Source organism: Urocampus carinirostris, chromosome 4, assembly GCF_059441175.1.
Source record: "Urocampus carinirostris isolate Australia breed hairy pipefish chromosome 4, RoL_Ucar_1.0, whole genome shotgun sequence".
Taxonomy (NCBI): domain Eukaryota; kingdom Metazoa; phylum Chordata; class Actinopteri; order Syngnathiformes; family Syngnathidae; genus Urocampus; species Urocampus carinirostris.
The window spans coordinates 46,231,721-46,255,531 of record NC_142352.1 but is presented as its reverse complement, the minus strand read 5'-3'; the positions used below and the strand labels follow the sequence as shown (position 1 = coordinate 46,255,531).

General features: G+C 40.5%; 1 protein-coding gene across 3 annotated transcripts in view; it reads left to right on the top strand.

Moving 5' to 3' along the window:
* The window catches only part of rasgrf1 (Ras protein specific guanine nucleotide releasing factor 1), an 82,119-nt gene extending 60,739 nt beyond the window's left edge, over nt 1–21,380 (top strand). For all 3 annotated transcript variants that reach the window (XM_088334709.1, XM_088334708.1, XM_088334710.1), the window contains 10 exons: nt 290–396; nt 474–586; nt 4,248–4,308; nt 4,385–4,491; nt 8,811–8,895; nt 8,981–9,178; nt 12,180–12,259; nt 12,355–12,472; nt 12,549–12,617; nt 20,694–21,380. In XM_088334709.1, coding sequence (XP_088190835.1) covers nt 290–396; nt 474–586; nt 4,248–4,308; nt 4,385–4,491; nt 8,811–8,895; nt 8,981–9,178; nt 12,180–12,259; nt 12,355–12,472; nt 12,549–12,617; nt 20,694–20,786 — 1,031 coding nt within the window. In that variant the 3' untranslated portion in view covers nt 20,787–21,380. The remainder of the gene's footprint in view (nt 1–289; nt 397–473; nt 587–4,247; nt 4,309–4,384; nt 4,492–8,810; nt 8,896–8,980; nt 9,179–12,179; nt 12,260–12,354; nt 12,473–12,548; nt 12,618–20,693) is intronic.
* The last annotated feature ends 2,431 nt before the right edge of the window (nt 21,381–23,811 follow it).

Sequence of the window (23,811 nt, the reverse complement as noted above, 5' to 3'; positions counted from 1 at the left end):
TTGAACAAGTAACAGATAGTATTCTATGAAAGAGCCAAACACAAAGTAGTTGGTAAGTTTGGAATACTAACAAAAGACTTATTTTTAGATCATTTAAAAGGTGACCCTAAGGATAAGTGTTTCCACCTGGTTTTAAATCAGGGACCTTTCACGTTTGAGGCAAATGTGAAAACCACAACACTATGGAAACAGCTGACTGCTACTTGACTATGAGATAGCCACATTCAAAGTAGTTGGTTTAGGAACTTTAATATTCATTTTTTCATCTTTATATTTGTCCGTTTGGTAGGTTTCTCCACTGACCAAAGGAATGGAGACAAAGAGTTTATTATCAGAAGAGCAGCTACAAACAGAGTGCTGAATGTACTGCGTCACTGGGTTTCCAAACACTCCCAGGTGCTCCATTTACGTGTTTATCAATAGTTTATTCATAATAATTAAAGTTATCAATTATTTTGATTGTTCATTTTCAGGACTTCGAACTGAACTCTGAGCTGAAGATGAGAGTCATTGGCTTTCTCGAGGAGGTCATGCATGACCCGGAACTCCTGACCCAGGAAAGAAAGGCTGCTGCTAATATTATTAGGTGATCAACTGTATTTAATAATTGCTGATACATTGATAAAAACTAAACAGCAAAGAGTCACATCGTTTTGCTTGTTTGAAGTATTTTTTTTTTTTTTTTAATTTACAGCAAATCATTCTTAAAATGAGTAATAGCTTTGAAAACCCTTCAAAAATGTGAAATTAAATACGATAAGGAAGTTAATACTTGGCAAGCCGATTCCATCCAGATGCTTCCAGAGTGCCACAGTCCAGAAGGGCCCTATAGGTCTCCTTCATCATTAGCTTGAAGGCTCCTCCTACCGCCGGTGACCACCACCGGATCTGAGGGTCGTCGTCACGGCAGGCACCAACTACCTTACAGCCAAAGCTCCGATTAGCCGCCTCAACAATGGAGGCAAGGACCATGGTCCACTTGGACTCAATGTCCCCCGCCTCACTAGGGACATAGGGAAAGTTCTGCTGGAGGTGGAAATGAAACTCTTTCGGACAGTAGATTCTGCTAGATGCTCCCAGCAGAACCTCTCAATACGCTTCGGTCTGCCAGGTCAGACCGGGATCTCCCCCAATATCGTAGCCAACTCACCACGAGCTGGTGATCAGTTGTCTGCTCTGCCTTTCTCTTTGCCCGAGTATTCAAAACACGCGGCCGTAAGTCCAATGAACGACTGCAAAGTCAATCCTTGAGCTGTGTTCTGGTGCCAGGTGCACATATGGACATCCTTATGTTTAAACACTGTGTTCATTATGGAGAAGCCTAGATGGGCACTGAAGTCTATTAACAAAACACCGCTCGGGTACAGTTCTTCTCACTCACGCCACTCCAGGTCTCACTGTCATTTCCCACGTGAGATTTCAAGTCCCTTAGCAGTACAATAAAGTTTCCGGGGGGAGCGCTCTCATGCGTACACTCCAAAAAGGGTGGGCACTCTGAATTCCTGTCCAGTGCATAAGCACAAACAATATTCAGGACCCGTCTCCCCAACTGAAGGTGAATCTCACTGGCAACTTCAGAATGGAAGAGAGTTAAACCTCTTTCCAGGGGACTGGTACCAGAGCCCAAGCTGTGTTTGGAGTAAAATATTTTGTATTTACTATTATTTTCCTAATTGTTCCCATATTCTTTGCTTACATTATATATTACAGTACCTATATTGATCCTCATTTTCTCTATTTTACTACAAAATCAAAACAAATGGCAAAAAAATAATGTTTTAAATAAGCAGATTTATTGTCACTACTGTAGATTTATCAAATATAATTTTCTTGAGTAGCCAACTTTTGTAAAATGTTACTTAAAGGCAGTAGTTAGCACATTTCACCTATCACACGAAAGGTCCTCCATTCGAGACATATGTTGGCCTGGAAAGAGATGGGCGCCACCAGGCTGTACTTGCCCAAGACAAATCACAGGAGATGGTGCCCCTACTACCCTCGTGGTTAAGGGATCCAACCAGTGGTAAAAACCACTTTATTCATTAGAAAAAAACAATATGGTTGTTTTAAATTATAAGAAAAAAACCATGATCTGTCTTATAAAGTGTGAATCAGGGGTCTCGGGCCTGTTTTAAGCCGAGAAGTACTCTTTGTTAGTGTCACGGTTGCCCATTGCCCTCAATTGGCCCCGGCTGTTTGGCGCCAGCTGCGACTCGTTGTCTGATTGGCTTCCCTCCTGTTTAAGCTCAGTGCTCTCACTCACCCCTTGTCAGTCCGTCAACAAACCTCTGCACCCGCAAAACATGTGTTTTGACTCTGTCAGGAATCCCGCTTGTGTATCCTGTCCGGTATCGATCCCGTCCATCTCATCCTGTATGATATCTGACTCCAGTCCCCAGTGTCTGGTATCGATCCCGTCTGTCTCGTCCTGTCTGATATCTGACTCCTGTCTCCAGTATCTGGTATCAATCCTGGCTGTCCCGTCCTGCTCGGTATTGATCCCGTCTTTCCGGTATCTGTTCGATTATCTGGTGTCAATCCTGGCTGTCCCGTCCTGTCCTGTATTGACACTGTCTGTCCGGTATCGACCCCGTCTGTCCGGTATTTGCTCGTGTATCTGGTATCGATCTTGTCGGCCTCTGACTTCCTGTTTTTACACGCCGGACTTATGTTTTACTTCTTCCGCCCAGCGATCGCCGAATCACTGGCGTTTGTGTTCAACCGCATGACTGCCCCATTTGCGTAGACTAAAGCTTGTGTGAAAATGTTACGCATCAGGGTCCTCTTCCTGGTTCTGACAGTACGGACTAACCACAGATGGACCCAGCGAACACTCACACAAGCGCGCATTGGGGAAACTCCCTGCGCCCTGAGCAGTTGCACCTTCCTCAGGGGCATCGGCCCATTCTGAAGAGCACTGAATTTTTTTGGGGGGGAACTTCTGGAGCCGTCCCTTAAGGGGGAGCGGTGGGGTGTTTTCTGTCATGGTTGCCCATTGCCCTCACTTGGCCCTGCCCGTTTGACACCAGCTGCGGCTCGTTGCCTGTGATTGGCTTCCTTCCTATTTAAGCTCTGTGCATTCACTCACCCCCTTGTCAGTCCGTCAACAAACCTCTGCACCCGTGTTTTGACCCTGTCCGGTATCCTGCTTGTGTATCTTGTTCGGTATCGATCCCGTCTTTCTCATCATGTTTGATATCTGACTCTAGCCCCCAGGTTGTGGTATCCATCCCGTCTGTCTCGTCCTGTCTCCAGTATCGGGTATGAATCCCATTTATCTTGTCCCAGCTGTCCCGTCCTGTCTGACATCTTGCTACAGTCTCCGGTATTTCGGTATAGATCACATCTGTCTCGTCCTGTCTCATGGCTGACTCCAGTCTCCAGTTTCTGGTATCGATCCTGTCTGTCCCGTCCTGTCTGGTATCGATCCCATCTGTCCGATATCTGCTCGTGTATCTGGTATCGATCTCGTCTACCTGACTTCCTGTTATTCCACGCCAGACTTCTGTCTTACTTCTTCCGCTTATCAACGCCTGTATTTTCTCAGCAAACTCAGGAGGACTGGTTTCTTGACCTCTATCATGCTCTCATTCTTCAGAGGCACTATTGAGAGAATCCTAACCAGTCTCCACCATGTCCTGCCGACATACCCTGAAGCACATCGTGAGAATAGCGAAAAGGTCCTTGGTGTCCCCCTCACCTCCCTGCTGGAGATTTACAACTCCCGACTCACCAGAAAGGCCACCAGGATTGCTGGTGACCCCACCCACCCATCTCACAGCCTCTTCAACCTCCTGCCGTCAGAAGAAAAGACTGCAGTCTCTTGGAGCAAGAACCACCAGGCTTAATGACAGCTTCTTCCACCAGCCTGTCAGGACCCTAAAACCTCATCCTGCCCTACCCCCTCCCACCTCTCTTCCTCTGACAAATAAATGCAAAACTGTTCCGGCTATACTTTGCACATTCTTTGTTTGAAACCAACATATTTATATTGCTTAATTTAAAAAATAAAAAAAAGAAGACAAATGCTAACTTGCTGAAATTTGTTCTTTAATCGTGATGCTATGTATTCTTGCTGCTATTTGTTATTTGTATTGTGCCGTAGCTATTGCAAGCTTGCAAGAGAAGAAGAGAAAGCAATGTCATCTTTGCCGTATTTTGTGCATAGAGCATATTTTGACAATAAAGTCAAAGTTGAATCTGATGGCAAAAAAACTTCCCAAAGTAATGTTTCATTTTGCATTCAGGACCCTAGCACAGGAGGACCCTGGAGACAACCAGGTCACCTTGGAAGAAATCATTCACACGGTAAGACAAAAGTAGTGCTTGAGCTGTGTTGTCAGTTCCTGTGTTGCAAACCTCCTTGTGTGTGTGCTCATTGAAGGCCATGGAGGACAGCAGGAACGAAAGGTTTGAAAACCACTCTGCCTTGGAGATCGCCGAACAGCTTACTCTGCTTGACCACTTGGTATTCAAGGTCATCCCGTATGAGTGAGTACAACATTAAAATATTGGTGGTCGTCATGGGTGTAACCAGCCTGATTGTAGGGTTCCTCAATCATTCCCAAATTCAACCCAAGCACCCCCCAAAATGATAGCATTTTTTAAACTCTTTTTTCCTTAATAACACATATCATCATCACGCAAGAGAAAAAAATCATATATTTAAAATCTAGATCAGCACATGATTAGCATAATATGTCGATTTTATGTTCGCCTTGACATCTCCCCCTCATTTTTTTTTATTTTAATTTGGTATTTGTTTAATTTCTACAAGAAGAGCCAACAGTCAATCTTGAAGCTATGCAACCGGTCTAGCTTGTCTGTCAGTCAGTAGCTTCATTTTGACGTTGAGGACCTCAAAATTGTTGTTGAAGTATTTGTTTTTCCAAGCATTTTTGTGCGTGGCAGTCTGTTCGGCGAGACTATTCGCCAGTATGTCATCACGGCATTGAAGAAAGACCTCAGTAATGCCAGTCTCATCTTGTATCAGGTGGTCAGAGATTTTCCTCAGCCTTGTCCACCAACTCCACAAAAAATGCCAGCACAAAATTCTTTGATAAGAATGAAGAACAACAGTTTCACACCTTCAACATCTTTGATGTCTAGTTGTGTTAAACACAGTGATTTCCAATCATTCCAGGAATCTTGATTGTACCAGACCAGCTAGGGTACGTGGCTCTTTAACAAGGTCTTGTAGTCGGTTTATTTGACTCCTAGAACCGCTGTCGTCCCGCTTCTCTTTGGCTTGGCTAGTGTCACTTGCGGCATAGCGATGGAGTCTGTGGAGGCTCCGGTGTATTATGGTGAAAGTGTTATACTGTGGTTTTGTTGAACAGCTATTTTACCACCCATTGCTATGACTTTGTTATGATCAAGAAATTTTAGTCCTCATTTGAGCTGGGACAATGATCAGCCTATCCTAATTGTTGCATGCGCTTACGTTATGTATGTGGTCGTCCTCCCAGCTCCAGCATGGACATTTCGATTTTTTTCCGTAAAAAGCACTACATTTAAGTGAGGGTCTAATACCCACTGTAACTATAAACAAATACACAAAACCTCCTCCATATTTATTTGTATATAGTTATCAACACTATGAGAGAGAGAAGGGATCGAAAGGAAGGAGAAGGAACCTGGCATTTGCTTAACCAAGTGCAAGACCAAAAAGTAATTGACAGGTTTGCAACCCTTAAGGGCAGAAAACACGGCTTAATCCATAAAGTGTAAGGTGGAATTTTTAAGTGTTGAATCAAGTGCATCAAAGTCGAATAAGGTCCATGCTCCTGCTTGTGTGTGTGTGTGTGTCTCCTTTTTTTAGAAATAATTAAGTCAAAACTGGGCATGGTGAAGTAATACTGTTACTGCTTACCGCAAAGTGTAATGTTATGTTCACGAATAGGAAGTGACACTCCTAAACATTGTTGAATGATTCTAAATCACTTTAAAGCCCTAACAGTTTAATAATAATAATAATAATAATAATTTCCTTGTATTGTCATTCTGTGTAACAATGTACACAGAACGAAATGTCGATTGCACCTGACCCGTTGTAGCGAGCCGATGCAGCCGCAGCCAACAGAGGGCGCCGCCGACCACTTTTTAAGTCTTAGGAATGACTCGGCCGGGGCGCGAACCACCGACCTCCCAGTCTCAAAGCGGGCGCCTTACCATCTAGGCTACTGACTGTTAGATGACACTGTTATGCCTGATGCGATCGAAAACGAATCTCAGAGACTACAGTGTAGCAGCAAGATAAAAGACAAACATGGCGGCAAATTTTAGACAGGGATTCCACGAAGATATAAAAATTACATGAAGTATGATTTTTTTTTAATTAACATTGCTACGGTTCATGTAATTTTTCCTAGTATTCAAATCAAAACATTGGGAGTTAAGTAATTGCGGGATACATTTTAAATGGTATATTTACATTCATATGGGACACAGGCTCTGGCAGGCTTATTGTTTCATAGATTATAACAAATCATCAAATGTCACAAAGTGATAAAAAATGTGCTTAAGAATTAGCTTTTGTATGGGGAGCAGTTCTGTAGAATTGTTTGTGGTTCTTTCTCAAATAAAAAAATCAAAATATTTTTGCATTTATGGCTCTTTGTGTCAGAAAGGTTCCTGACCCCTGCACTAGGAGGCTCTAAATGATACACACTGTTCCTTAAAGAGAAATTAATATGTTTTTTTTCTAAAATCGCCAATGGTGGTTGTTATCAAAGACAAACTAGTCATGTTTATTTGTGCGACCCTTAATCACAAGAAGTCACAACGGGCTATACAGACAATACCCAGACTACCACAGATCCCATTCCATGTTTGTAAACAAGTGTGACATAACCAAGCTGCACATGCATTAATGAGGCAGAATTCATGTCAATTTATAGCAGCCCATTGACAGAAACAGATTGTAAAAAGTAAATACTTATTTCTCTAATAAGCATTACATATGCAGAAGATGCAAGATAATGATTTTATTATAGTGATCAAAGTCGACAACAAAAAATATTTCTTTTGATCGGCGCTACACAAAGATCGTGCGAGCCACTTTGTAGTGCTTTTGTGTGTGACATTTTCGCCTTGCATCTAAACCACTGAGAATGCAGAGACAAATCAAATCTAGTTATGCTACAGAGTTTATAATCAACTCAGTGTAACTCATCGCTGTGTGACCTTTATTATTTGAATTTAATAATTAAATTGCTTAACCAGAATTGTCTGTTTGCTGACAATTTCTGTGCATGATGTTTCTTTTTGTTACTGTGTGCAGAACGCCGGTTTGATCGGGTAAGTAACGAGTAAAATACCTTTTAATGCCATCAAGTTAAATGGACGAAAAAGGTGTCTCAGATGACCAGTGAATCTTTACAGTAGCATAGTTCACACATAAATTAAATGCAAAGAATTGACTTTCCCTGCCTTGCACCCATCTTAAATACATCGATTGTGTTATAACAAAATACCGACTATAAAGCTACAAATAAAAACACAGAATGCAGATTTGGATTTGAATTGAATGGTCTTCAGTGTCATCATACAAAAATACAGTAAGAAAGCCATTTAGAGAGCGGCTGGATAGCCAGCATCGGAGCCAGGTCTCTCATGCTGGTTAAAATGCAACCGTCCTGAATGTAGCCATTTACCACGAGTTGTTGCTCTAGGTCATCCATTTTGTGGGTAATGGATCTGGAGTTTGTGAGACACAGACTCGGCAGGGGTAGCTTGTAAGAGTTGTTATGTTGCATGACTGCAGCCGCCTCACAAGACCCGATAACAATCCACTGAGCTTCCGCTGGGGATCATCATTTCTTTGCACTTTTCTGACTTTCCTCAGACTCCGATTTAATTGCTGAATTTATTTTCAATGTAACGAGCAGATAAAAAATTAGCTCTAACTGTAGCCGTCTTTTGCAGTTTGTTTTGCGTGGAAAGTTTGACTTGTGTGCCCACCCCTGCTGGCTGACAGTATACACCAGCCTATCACGGTCGTGCAAACAGACTCTCACACCCACCCAACACACAAAGCACTCCATAACCTGAACCACCCCCCCTCCCCGAAAGCATTTGCTTTGTGCTGTCTACTGCAGAACACAATGTACAATATAATATCAATGACAATAAAGACAATTTTTTTCAAAATCCACAGGGCAGTGAACTGGCGATAACCAAAGCGCAAAATAGCAAGGTGTCTCTGTACATTATCAATAATGTTATTATTATTGTTTTAATTATTATTACTATACAGGATCTACAAGCTTCCACCCGTAGTAGCAAACCTACTGTGTATAGTTGTTGTTGTCAGGAAACACTTACAATTCAATAACAATTACTACTGCATTAGGCATTAAAGTAAATATAAACCTGATTGCAACGATAACTTTCTAGATATAAAATGGGCATCGTAAACGGGGACATTGCCTTTGATGTCCTGGGTCGGTCCAGTCTGTTATTTTAATGGCTTGCAGCCACAGACTCTTACAGTCCTTAAAAAAATAAAAAAATAAACAAATAAATTAAAAAAACTTGTTTCCCTTGGAAGTTGCAAAAATATTGTTTTTCTTAAAATTTCAATTTGTTCACCAGTGGACACATCAGCTGGGCATGTTGTTTTTGTAAATTGCAACATTAAAACGCAACGCAACATACAAATCTTCTCTCGTTTCTTTTCAAACTTGTACTGCTACTCCCGCTTCTTTGGTTCAACAGAGAGCATGCATCCGCCGCTGATCCGGTTTTGACATAAGCTCTATAAACGAAGATGTGACACATGTCACTGAGTATTGATGATGTTTCTGCAGGGAATTCTTTGATCAAGGCTGGATGAAGAACGACAAAAATGAACGAACTCCGTACATCATGAAAACCACCAAGCACTTCAACGACGTGCGTCCAACTCACCAGACACCTTGCGGAATGTGTTAAATGAACACAAAGAGTGACTGCCTTGTACCTGCTTTGTTTGAATCAGATCAGTGACCGGATCGCCACCGAAATCCTGCAGTGGGATGATGTCAACATGCGGGTGGCGGCCATCGAAAAGTGGGTGGCGGCGGCGGACATTTGTCGTTGCCTGCACAACTACAACGCTGTGCTCGAGATTACATCTTCGCTCAATCGCAGCGCCATCTTTCGACTCAAGAGGACTTGGCTCAAGGTTTCCAAGCAGGTAGGGGACACTGCAAACCATGAAGCATAGCATGGCTAAGCACAGTATAGCATAGCACAGTAGAGTATACTATAAAGCACTTTGGGATGTCTTCAGTGACTTGAAAAGCGCTATATAAAAGCAGACCGTATAGGATAGTATAATATATTATAATATAGTATGGTGTCAGGACCAGAACGGAAACAGGACCAGTCGCGTAGCGTTTCTCACAAGTTTATTAAGAAGAAAGGGAAAGGGTTGAGCCTGCGATCTAGCGATTGCTGGTTGCGGGAAGCCGGTCGCTCTGAACGTGGAAAAGGCACTTCCGTGGCGAGCGATGGCGGTGTTGGGAGCGGAAAAACAGGTCAGTAGCCAGGATAGAAGAGCAAAACCGTGGTCGGGATCCGAAACAAGTCGAAAGCCAGGAGAGGAGAGTAGATGTGGTCGAGATAAAAAACAGGTCGTTATTCGGGACGGGAGAACAGACGTGGTCTAGATCAAAACAGGTCGTAATTCGGGACGGGAGAGCAGACCTGGTCGAGATCAAAACAGATCGTAGCAGGAGACAAACGGCTGAGGCGAAAAAGGGCTTGCCGTGTAAAAAAGATTCGCAAACGGACCAACAAAAGGGGACTGACGAGACAGAGTTTAAATACTGACAGGGAGCCAATCCGTCAACAAGCTCCAGCTGGCGACACACGGGTGGGGCCAATTGGGCGCCATGGCAACTGTGACAGCATGGTATGGTATATTGTGGTGTAGAAGACCATCTCCCAACTCAAAAGGACTTGGCTCAAGGTCTCCAGGCAATTTTCTGCACTATAAGGCGCACCTAAAAGTCTTAATCTTTTTCAAAAGCTGACCATGCGCCTTATAATACAGTGCGCCTTATATATGGCTCAATATTAAATTCGCAAGGTCTCGCAACTTACGCAACTGCCGCCGACTCGATTTTCCCCCGAACATGGAGTAGTCCGTGGTGTATGCTGGGATTTATATGCCGGCGTTTCATTGGCTAACCAATGTGTCAATCATTATTTGAATCGATCGCTATTGGCTAAAGTTATTCGGAGCCTTGGATTGGCTAGAGGGCCAAATCAAACCCTGCAATTGGCCGAAAAAGATGTGTCAATCATCCGTTAAATCGATCGCTATTGGCTGAAGTTATTTGGAGCCTTGGATACGCTAGAGGGCCAAAACAAACCCTGCAATTGGCCGAAAAAGATGTGTCAATCATCCGTTAAATCGATCGCTATTGGCTGAAGTTATTTGGAGCCTCGGATACGCTAGAGGGCCAAAACAAGCCCTGCAATTGGCCGAAAAAGATGTGTCAATCATCCGTTACATCGATCGCTATTGGCTGAAGTTATTCGGAGCCTCGGATACGCTAGAGGGCCAAAACAAACCCTGCAATTGGCCGAAAAAGATGACTGAATAGCAAGCTTGCTAAAGTACTCCATAAAGAAACATGTTTCATTAGTCTGTATATGTAAACATTTTACTCTCCTGGATTTACTACACTCACGGTTGAAGGAAGACCATGATTGCGTATCATTATTGAACGTGAGAACTTAGGTGAGTTATGCGGCTTTATATTTTCCCGGTATCTTGTTTTAGAACGATCTTGATGTTGCTGTGATGAGTTGAGTGAATTAAACTCAATTCCAAGTGTTTATTGTCATATGCACAGTAAAGTTGCGAGCGAAAAAGAAAATAGAAAGTAAGGAATGGTTGACATTTCTTGAATTCCAAGACTTTAACCTCCCGAATGATATTTGAAATTACGCATTTAGGTGACATCGTACGGACACCGCATCCGCACGTGTCTACGACACGTATTTGCTTCTTTGCAAGCTTTGGGAATGTTAAGGGGGTAATCAGTTTGACTGAATCATCTGATTGTTTTGTCGACGTTCCCATTGTAGCGCCTTACAATCCGGTGCGCCTTATCTATGGAAGATATAGGACCAAAAACTATTTTTTGGGGGTGCGCCCTATAACCCGGTGCGCCCTATAGTGCGGAAAATACGTTATATTATTTTAAATTTAGATTCAGCATAGTCTAGTCTAGTATAGCATAGTTTGAAATGAAAAAAAAATCGCTTCTGTAAAAAGGCTCATTCTTAATATTTTCCAATGAATGTAGATGCGGAGCGGCAGTAGCTCAGGAGGTAGAGCGCTCGTTTTGGGATCAAGGGATCCCAGTTCGAATCCCGGCTCGTCCGTGTTACATGACGAAGTGTCCTTGGGTAAGACACTGAACCCCTAATACCCCCAATAAGCAGGTTAGCGCCTTACATGGCTGCAAGGCTGCGATTGGGAAATGTGGAGCACATTGTAAAGCGCTTTGGTCATTGACTTGAAAAGCGCTATATAAATGTAGATCATTTCATTATGTGTTTCCTTTCAACAATTTGGATTGCCGAAATAAAGTAAAGTAAATGGAAAGTAAAGGCAGTTTTCCGTTATGTCCACATGATAGGGAAAAAGTATCATGTGAAGTAAAGTGTATCATGTCCAAAATACATTTGTGCAATAAAGCTGTAAAATGATTTTTAAAATTTTAATTTGACAGTACAGATATTATTTGTTTATGAAATGGAAACATTTATAAATACAGTACTTTTATTTGTTAAATAAATAATTGAGCCTGTACATTGGGCTGTGCTCTTTGATTTCAATGAACGGAAGGGTAATATAGTAGTTAATGAATAAATAAGTAAATGAATAAAGGTTTGTATGCCGCAGGTTTTGACTATAGCAAAATCTTTTTGTAACGTCACCCCCGCAAAAAAATGATGGATTACTGTATTTTTTGCTTTTCTTTGGCACAAATTTAGTACTTTTCCACCATCTTGTTCTATATGTAAATCAGTATATTGGAGATTTCCATAATCCTGTGATTCTGACACTGTTATGATTTTTTTTTTTAAATCAATTTAAAATGGAAACAAAAAGTTCACAAGTCTAAATATTTTTTTAAGTATTGTCAATAAATAATTGTTCTCTTTGATTTTCTTAGACTAAGACAGTAATTGACAAGTTGCAGAAGTTGGTATCATCAGAAGGTCGCTTCAAAAACCTGAGAGAGGCGTTGAAGAAGTAAGTCAGTCTGCATGCCCCCAAAATTGATTGAAATGTTAATTATTCCATCATTATCACTCGTTATTCACCTCGGTGTCTGATTGGTCCCTCAGCTGCGACCCTCCTTGCGTTCCCTACCTAGGAATGTACTTGACCGATTTGGCCTTCATTGAGGAAGGAACACCCAACTACACTGAGGACAACTTGGTCAATTTTTCCAAGATGAGAATGGTAATGGACGTCTTAATAACCCTAACCCACGATTGTTTTCATAAAAAATTGAAAAATAACTTTTGTTTGACGTCAGATATCTCACATCTTCAGAGAAATTCGTCAGTTTCAGCAGACGGCCTACAAGATTGATTATCAACCAAAGGTACATTGTTTTTCCACTGGCACATTCCTTATGCTTCAATCCTATTGATTCGTTTGTTTAAAATATGTTAAGTACATAAATGATTGGTAGTGGACAGCACACTTTTCGGGCACACAAAATAAATAAGAGATGAATACAGAATACAATAATCTGTGGCTATGTAGTTTAAAACCCTACCTCATTTATGACACACTATTGCAAAGCCCCAACCAACACCAACGCTGACATTAATTTAAATTAAACTTGAAACACTGGTGGACTTCCGGTGGCGCAATGAGGTAGACGGCAGCAAGGAAAAGTAGCTCTGACAAAAATCACTAAAGAGTAATGTAATACTTACTTGGAGAAAGACAGAAAGGGTACAAATTGTGACTGATATTAAAGAGAAATTCTTCAACAAAATATGGTCAAGAAGGGGAAACTTGTTGAGGAAAAGGGCGCTAAGGAGAAAAAGATCGAGGGAGCAGAAGGAATGTCATCGGTCGACGAGGGACGTGACTCGGCCATCCTCCATGAAATCCGTAAATTACGGCAAGAACACACTGAAGCAGCCAGTGAGAACAAGTTTGCGATAGCAAGACTGGAAAAAAGCATCGAAGAGCTTCTGGAGCGCACTGTGTTGCTGGAGCGGAGGGTGGAAAGCATGGAGGAGCTACATGCTAACACGGAAGAGCGAACGTCAAGACTAGAACAATTAACAGTCTCCTTGCTCCAACAAACCGCCAAACTAACATCAAAGTGTGAGGACTTGGAGTCGAGATCACGACGGAACAACATTAGAATACATGGCATTCCGGAGGGTGCCGAGAGGAACGACACAATCGGCTTCATAACAAACTTTATTAAATCGAACATTCCGACAACAGGACATATGGATTTGCGCATTGAGAGGGCACACCGCTCACTGGTGAACAAGTCTCAAGGTAAAGCACTGCCACGGGCAATTATTGTACGTTTCACCGACTACATAGTGAAAGAATCCGTAATGAAAGAAGCATGGAAGCGGAAGACAACGTACGAAGGCAAGACCGTTTACTTCAACCAAGATTACACCACAGAAATCCAAAAAAAGAGGAAACAAGTAAGGGACGTTATCAAAAAGTTAAAGGAAAAGAACGTAAAGGCACAATCCCCATATCCCGCCCAGCTGAAGATGTTTTTGGACTCAGGAATAAGAACATTCTCTACACTGATGGAGGCAGCAACATTGCTAAAAGAAATGGGGATCGAAGTGGAAGAAGACAACACGGAAACACTGCAAAATATGTTGTCAAAGAACATTTGGACCACAGTGACCGGAATTGAGAGGAAGACAAAGGAACACCCCCATCATAGAAGGTGACTTACAAGCTCTCATGGAGCAAAACAAAGCTAAATTCGGATTTGGGGTGAAAGAGTAAGGACCATATCTGCCCTTTGTATTATAAATTCAACAAGTTAGAAGTAAGTAAAATACCAAGTAAAATTGTTATCTTTAAATTAAAACAATATATGTGTATATATATATATATATATATATATATATATATATATATATATATATATATATATATATATGGGCATAGAGCTACGCTAAAATATTTAGTTAGTTATAACTATGGACGACGGTACAAAAGTTGTTCACGCACTGAGTGCATATTTCCAGGAGGGTAGCCACAACTCTCCGATTGGACTCTTGGAAGACATGGGTTTTTGTTTTTTGGGTGTGTTTTTTTTCTTTTTGGTGGGGAATTATGTGTGCTTGTCAATATGTTTGTTAGTAATTTGGTTTGTTTTTTCAATGGAGGTGTTAGTAATTAATGTAGTGTTTTTGTATGCTTCAAAAATCAGTGAGACTCAATACAAATCATGAGCAATCTAAATATTGTTTCATATAATGTACATGGGCTTAACCGCCCCATCAAGAGAAAGAAGATATTGAATCAACTCAAGACATTGCAGAGCTCAATAGCCTTATTACAAGAGACACATTTGACCGAGATTGAACATAAGAAGCTAAAAAGAGAATGGGTGAACCAGGTGTTCTACGCATCCTATGGTAAAAGGAGGGGAGTAGCAATTTTACTTGGAAAAGGGGTGGCGTTTAAAGTCGAAAAAGAAGTGAAGGACAATCTGGGGCGATATATAATGATTATAGGGTCAACGGCCGGTTGGGAAATATCAATAATGAATGTTTATGCACCAATTGAGGAAAAGGGGACATTTTTTCAAGTATTAGCTAAAGTAATAACCAACTGTGCGAAGGGAATGTTACTTATAGGAGGTGACTTTAACACTGTACAGAATTGCAAAGTGGACAAGTATCCTTCAGTACATGGAACAAATACAAAGAGGTCGAGGATGTTGAATAACATAACTAAAGAATTGGGATTGATAGATCCATGGAGAGAGAAGAATCCCCAAACTAAAGATTATACTTTCTATTCAAACCCGCATGGCAGCTATTCGAGAATTGATTACTTTTACATTTCAAGACAACATATGCATACAGTAGTAGAGTGTGGTATAGAGAATATTACTATAAGTGACCATTCTCCAATTACTTTGAAACTAAATTTAGACAATGAACCCCATTTTAGGTATTGGAGGATGAATGTATCTCTCCTCTCAGATAAAAACGTAGTACAGGAAATAAAACGGTGTATAAAAGAATATTTCCAAATCAATGACAACAATGAGGTTTCTCCATCAATACTATGGGAAGGAGGGAAAGCTGTAATAAGGGGAAATTAATTGAAATATCGTCCCGACTGAAACGAATACGCTTAAAGAATCAGAAGGAATTGGAGGATAAGATTAAGGAACTAGAAGAAGAACATAAAAAAAACACCAAATGAATCCAGATTACAGGTATTAAAAACAACCAGAAGCAAATTAGATGAACTTTTGACTAATAAAACAGAAGGGGCTCTGCGCTTTGTGAACCAGAGATACTATGAAATGGGCAATAGAGCCAGTCGACTGCTAGCCTTCCAACTTAAAAAGGCCCAAATAGATAGAATTATATCACAAATAAAACATCCTATCTCTAAACAATGTTTAGTAAAACCCAAAGGTATAGCAGAAGCATTTGCAGATTATTATAAAGAATTATACAAGGACTCAGAAAATGACTTAGATAACTACACGGCACAAAACTTTTTAGGAAAACTACATTTACCAACACTAACAGGGGGGGATACATTAGAAATTATTCGCCCCATTACAAAACAGGAAATACAAGATACAATAAATAACTTAAAAATAAATAAATCACCAGGAACGGATGGATTCCCGGGGGTGTTCTACAAAAGCTTTAAGGAAGAATTAACACCAGTACTGCATAAAGTATTTAACTTTGCTCTAACAAAAGGAGATCCCCCCAAATCATGGTCGGAAGCCATCATAACAGTCTTGCACAAAGAAGGAAAAGACCCAATATTGTGTGAAAGCTATAGACCAGTTAGTTTACTTTGTAATGACCTAAAAATTCTTACAAGCATACTGGCAAAAAGAATGCAGAAATTTATAGCGAAATTAATTAGAAATGATCAAACAGGGTTTATTCCGGGAAGGCAGGGTGCAAACAATATTAGGAGGATACTAAACATAATTACGAGCACAAAATCTAAGACCCAACCCTCGATGTTACTGAGCTTGGATGCACAAAAAGCTTTCGATGGGGTGAAATGGAGCTTCTTACATCAATCACTTATAGCTTTTGGCTTCCCTCAAATATTTGTTGAATGGGTGAAAATAATCTATAAAAACCCTAAATCTCGTCTTAGAGTAAATGGTCACTGTTCAGATTTCTTTGATATCAAAAGAGGAGTCCGGCAAGGGGATTGTTTAAGCCCACTCTTGTTTGCAATAAGCATAGAACCACTCGCAGAATCAATTAGACAAAATGAGCAAATAAGGGGGATATTTGATGAAGGAGGAACAGAACATAAAATATCATTGTTTGCAGACGACCTGTTGGTAATGCTGAAGGAACCTTCGTTATCAATACCACCACTGTTGGAGAGTCTTAAAATACATGGAGAAGTAGCTGGGTATTCAAATAATGAGAGCAAATCAATAGCAATGATGATATCAGGAAAATGTCCAACAGAGGTGATTGAAAGATTTGATTTTAAATGGACAAATAAAGGGTTTAAATATTTGGGGGTGACCATTACACCACATTCCACACAGCTGTTTGATGCAAATTATGGAATGTTGATAAAAGAAATAAGGAAAGATTTGGAAAAATGGGAAATTTTGCCCTTAAGTCTTATCGGAAGGATAGAAACAATTAGAATGAACATATTACCAAGACTATTATTTCTGTTTCAATCCCTTCCAATTCTGATTCCGGCATCCACATTTAAAATGTTAAATAAATTGATAACAAAATTCCTTTGGCAAAACAAGAAACCTAGAATAAAATACAAAACCCTAAAGAAAAAGGGGGCCTAGACCTACCCAATATTAAATATTACTATTGGGCGGCTCAAATTAAAGCACTCATCTTGTGGATTACTACAGACAAAGATACGATATGGGTGGACATGGAGCAGCGATCTTGTCCAAATATGCCTGTGGAATCGTTACCATACATATCAGTCACGAGGTGGAAGAAACTAAAAATCCAGAATGAATGGATTAAAGGAACTATTAAAACTTGGTCAACAATACAAAAAAAATTAAAAATGTCAAGATCTGTGAATAGGGCTACCAAAATAGCGAAAAACCCAGACTTTAAACCTGGGGTTATGGAGGTAGGGTTTCAAAAATGGGCCCAAAAAGGACTGATGTTGATTACCCAAGTATTGGAAGCACAGGCAATGAAATCATTCGAACAACTCCAACAAGAATTTGACCTACCCAGAAATGATTTTTACAAATATTTGCAACTAAGGCATTACCTCCAGAAACACGAGGAATGGGGGAAAATATGTAAGGAGCCAACTAAGGTAGAGGAATTATTAATATCATATACAAAAGGACAATCAATAAAGGGGGTTATATCAAAACTATATAAAGCCCTGAGAATGGATCTCAGTAATGAGGACATGGCAGTTAAGGAAAAATGGGAACAAGAAACTAATGTAGCGATAAAAGACAACGAATGGGAAAAAACATTGAAAGAGGGACACAAAATAACCAACAGCCCGACATGGAGGGAGTTTGAATGGAAAGTAAAAATGCGATTCTCCTATACACCCTCTATCACTTCAAAATATAAAAATACCTCAAATCTATGTTGGCGTAACTGTGGGGGGGTCGGAGACTTTACGCATATTTTCTGGAATTGCCCTGTAATATTAAATTTTTGGAGAAGTATCCAGAGAGAAATAAAATTAATTACTGGCTGGGAGTTGCGGTTGGACCCAAAGGCTTACATAATAGGAATTTTGCCAGAAGAATTACTATCTGGTCAACAGAAATATATACTAAGGGTAATGCTTCTGGTAGCAAAGAAAATGATCACAGTGTCCTGGCTGAAACCACAACCTCCTGACATAAAACAATGGAGAGACAAATTAAAGCAAATGTACATTATGGAAAAAAATCACTGCAAGACTTCAACTGAAACTTGACCAATTCGAGAAAAGATGGAAGCCTATCACACAAATTTTACTTGATGTCTAATCACCTCCCCCTATTTATTATGTTTTTTTTTTTTTGGGTGTATATATATATATATTTTTTTTAATATATTTCTTTTTGTATGGATGTATTGTATGAACATTTATTCTTCTTTTCCATTAATAGTATTTTTTCTTCTTTATTGTTCCTTCTGTTATTTATGAGTGTGTCAAGTGTATATATTTTGTGTTGATGTAAGATGGTGGAATCAAACCTCTGTCAAAATTGGTGTGAGAAATAAAAAGTTAAAAAAAAAAATAAAAAAAAACTTGAAACACTATCCCTGGTTTAAAACCATCTCTTTTTGTACAAAATTACTCTATAAATTATCCTCACTGTTAAAATTCTACTCTGAAACCTAATCCTGATATGAAAACAACCCTCAATTTAAACTCCCTTTGTAAATTTTACCATACATTGAAATTAAGCCCTTCAGTGAAAACCTAACCCTTATTTCAAACCCTGACATTACTTTGAAAACTTAACGCTAATGTGAAATTTTAGCTCTACTTTGGAATTGTAACTCCCCTTTCTGGTCAAGTCACATTTATTTGTATAGCCCTTAATCACAAAAATGTCTCAAAGAACTGCACAGGATTACAATTACATCATCGACTGATATTAAACCAACATGCGGGCAAGGAAAAACTCAAAACCTCAGCGTGAAAAAAAGGAAACCCTGAGAGAAGGGGCCTCACAAGTGGTAAACCCTCTTGCAGGATGACCTGGGTGGAATAGATTTAGCATTGGGTAACAGTACTCAAACATAGTAAAAGAGAACAATAGGTAACATGTTGAAATTTGTCCGTAAAGTGCATGACAGCAACGACGCCTCAAGCTTGTAAAATAGTCCAAAAAGTCCATAACAGCGACGACACAGCTTCTTTTCTCTGCCAGCCTTTGAAACCTTGATTCAAAACACTAACGGGAATATTATCTCTATCCTATTTCGAACCGTATTATTTTAAATATGACTTTGAAACCCATTCCAAACACTATTTGCATGGTAAATCTAATGTCAAATTGTCACTCCCCTTTTGAAACCTTAATTTAAAACACTTTGAAAATTCATCCATCCATCCATCCATTATCTGCACCGCTTATGCTCAGTAGGGTCGCGAGCCCATCCCAGCTATCTTCGGGCAGTGGGCAGGAGACATCCTGAAGCGGTTGCCAGCCAGTCGCAGGGCACACAGAGAAAGACAAATCACCCACTCATTCACACCTATGGACAATTTGGACTGTTCAATTAACCTGACATGGATGTTTTGGGGAATTTGGGAGGTAACCGGAATGCCCGGAGGAAACCCACGCAAGCACGGGGAGAACATCCAAACTCCACACATGAAGGTTTAATCTCATGACCTCAGAACTGTGTTGTACACGCGCCGCCGTGCTGCCCTCCACTTTGAAAATGTAACACTAAATCTATCTCTATCATAGTTCGAACCCTAGAATTTTAAATACGACTTGCAAACCAAACCTTATTCTAAAAGTTTTACTCCCAAACTCCCAAAATTGCTTCACAATCCTTGTAATCCATTCGTTTTGCCCCATAAAAGTAAACAAACTCAAACCATGTTTTACAATACAATATGACCTTTTGACTGACACCACTCTCGACCAATTGCAAGCTTTTTTTCATGATCCTTAGCCTGCGATTGCCCATAAGGTGCTGTATTAAGAAAACAAACATGACCTACTTTTGTTTTAAAAACCTTAACCAGTAGTGACCGATCCAAATGATGATTGACATATTCGTTCGCCAATGCAATTCCCAACATGAATGTACACATATTTACGATGTGTATTAAAATCAGAGCCTACAACAAATGTGGGTTATGCAACTCGGGATTCATTTTTATGGGCGATCATCACGCGCAAATATGCACAGAGATTGACTTCTGAAAAGAGAAGTCAAACGTTTACAACTCATTCACAATGTCTAAAAAATTGGCCAAAAATTGCAGGTTTTAAAGCTGTAAACTGGTCGGCTCCAAATGTGTAAAATACAATGTTTAGTTTTTCAGATTGTAATCAACTTCGACTTGGGACCAGGTAAGGCTTCATGCTATTACCCCAGCTGTTTTCCATCTAAGATGCCCATACTACACTCTTCGACAGGCATGCGATTGCAAAAAAAACAAAACAAAACAAAAAATCAGGCGATAAAAAAATCTTAGACTTCTGTGTGTTCCAACTTAGATTACTCAATGTTAGTAGCACCTTCAGTGATTATTTCAATTGAAGACAAAAATCAATAGTCTTACTTAAAAGAGACCCAAACCGTCTGTATTGTGCAAATGGTTCAAGAACAGCATTCAATTTACTTCAGGTACGTCTTGGATTGGAATTTGAGAACATTTTACAGGATTGTTAAGGGGTTAAAACCCAAATTTATATGTGTTCCAAATCCATTTGTGTATAAGGTATTTTGCAATTCCATATTTCTTGTTCCCGTAGGTGGCAAAATACTTGCTGGACAACAGCTCCGTGCTAGACGAGGAGCGTCTTTACGAAACGTCGTTGAGAATCGAACCCAAAACGTCATCCTGAAGAGGCTTACTCAGCGTGCATAAGAAGTGTACAGAGTTATTAACAATATTTTACTGAAATGTATATACTTATAAAGGCTATTATTTGTATTTGAGAGCGTAACCCCCTGCTATGTTTTGCTTATTGTCGAATATAGACGCCGAGCGATATTTGTTCATGTAATTGACAGTATATTTATGTTTTATATAACATACAGTATACTTGTTCTTTTATTTCAGCAGATAAGAGAGTCAATTTGTGTCACATCTTGTTTAAAATGCTTTTCCTGTGAAAATTGTCTGTGGTTTCACACAGTAACAAAAAGAAACATACACAGAAATTGTCTGTAAACAGACAACTCTGGTTAAGCAATTTAATTATTAAATTCAAATAATAAAGGTCACACATCGATGAGTTACACTGAGTTGATTATAAACTCTGTAGCATAACTAGATTTGATTTGTCTATGCATTCTCAGTGGTTTAGAATTTTTAGCAATCTTGTTTATTTCTGTTGTTTGACTATTCAGTTGTGTATAGTTATACTGTATACAGTGCATCACTAATCAACGAATTTCAGAAATATAATCACAAATTTGTACATTGAAATATCAAACACGTGTTGGGTTTTTATTCACCATTCTGAAATTTTCATTGTTGGTGCATGATCACTGTGAGAGAGATAAACTAAAAAAAAAACATCCAGAAATCACAATGCATGATTTTTTTTAACAATTTATTTGTATGATATAGCTGCAAATAAGTATTTGAAAACCTAAAAGAATGAATATTAATATTTGGTATAGTAGCCTTTGTTTGCTATTACAGGTCAAACATTTCCTGTAGTCTTTCAACATGTTTGCACACACTGCAGGAGGAATCTTGGCCCACTCCTCCACACAGATATTCTCTAGATCAGTCAGGTTTCTGGGCTGTACCTGACAAACATGGAGTTTGAGCTCCCTCCAAATATGGTTGATTGGGTTCAGGTCTGGAGACTGACTGGGTCATGCTAGAACCTTGATAAGCTTCTTATGGAGCCCCTCCTTGGCTTTCCTGGCTGTGTGCTTTGGCTCGTTGTCATGTTGGAAGACCCAGCCACGACCCATCTTCAATGCTCTGACTGAGGGAAGGAGGTTGTTCCCCAAAATCTCACAATACACGGCCCCAGTCATCGTCTCTAATGCAATGCACTCGTCCTGTCCCATGTGTAGAAAAACACCCCCATGCTTCCAGTAGGGATGGTGTTCTTCGGATCGTACTCTTCATTCCTCTTCCTCCAAACACGCATGGTGGAATTATGACCAAAAAGTTCTACTCTGGTCTCATCTGACCACAGAACTTTCTCTAACAACTTAAGACGGGCCTTGACATGTGCTGGTTAAGGGGCCGGTCACACAGACATTTGCGGCTGAGTCACGGCCTTTGAGGCGGACGCTATTGGACGCATTGAGTTCGCCATTCAGACGAGATACAGCGGTGATTGACACGAGTTCGGAAATTCGCGCGCGGGTGGCAGCGCAATAAAATTTTGCCCTGCTCAATTCTTCAGAGCGCGGGTACGCAGCCTTTCAAGAGCGTATTGAGGCTGATCCACGGCCAGAAGTTTCTGGCCATGAAGTAGATGCCGTCGGGCGCTGTTGGACGTTTAGAGACCGCCATATAGACGAGATAGAGCTGTGCTTTACTCGCGGTCGCAAATTTTCACGTGGTTGGCCGCGTTCAAAACTTTTGAGCAGCTCAAATGTTTGAGCACGTGTTTAAACCGCGTGCCGCACACGTGGTCAACACGAGGAAATGACGCGGAAATGACGCGGAACGACGTGCTCTGGCCGCGGCCAGGGCGTGGTTACACATGGGTAGGACGGGAAATTTCAGCGGGTAATCGTGGGTGGAGCATGGTAATAGCATGTTCTGCGCCTGTATCGCGGTGTTATTACGTGAAATTAGCGTGTTAAGCGTGTGACACTCAAACGCCTTTCTCCGCGTATAAACAGCGCGAATGCCAAACACACGTCAGTTGTGCTCGTGACGTCAAAAGGGTGAACATGGATCCCCGTCAGCATAGTTTCTCTTCATTTCGAATAAATCTTTCGGTGCATTCGCAATGATCGCAGCAAGGCTTTATTGCTAGGACCTTAATTTGGCCTTTTGGCTGAGAGTGCATTCGCAATGATCGCAGCAAGGCTTTAAGGGCTAGGACCTTAGCTTGGCCTTTTGGCTGAGAGTAAGTGTCCCGGCTCCTAGGCTTTGTAGCGTATTATTAACTGACCGATAACGGATAATGGATAATGAATAACGAAGATAGAACAATAACCCTTAAAAACCCCAAACCCCCCTTTTGGCTGAGAGTAAGAATTTCGGCTCCTAAGCTTTGTAGCGTATTATGATCTGATCGATGATGAATAATGAATAAAGAAGATAGACCAACAACCCTTAAACCTCACCCCCGCCCCCAAGTCAGCGTAGTGAACTCGTCTCAATCCGTTTTTATTTATTGACAGTCCTTATCAAGGTAATAAAATAAAACTGATGCCATAGCTTGAAATCTTGATCTTCACGGGACTGTGATTCTACAGTCCGTTTCCGAGATTAGCTTCCCCTCGCTATTACAACCACATTTACCTCGTTTAATCTCACTTTTAGGGAATGTGATGGCGAATATATAACCAAAACCACTTCGTCTTGCATTTGTTGGAAATGTAATACAACTTAAACCATTCCGTAAATAACGCGTTTATTTAAACAATAAAGTGCGATCGTATTCTACAAAATGCGTTTGTTAAAACGTGGATGAAAAAGTCACGCGGGGGGGGTGGGGCGGTTATGGGTGTTGCGTAGGACTCGGATTTGGGCACAACACCGGCTCGGCAGTTTTTATACACGTGGTCTAAACACGAAAATGATGCGCAAATGACGCGATGAAAGGAAGCGGAACAGTCGCCGGCGTCTTTTTTCCGGCCATACCACAGATCAACAGCGGGTTGGCCAATTTTGCGCATTTTCCATCCCGGGCAACCACGGGCAAAAAAAACCCGCCTAATTTT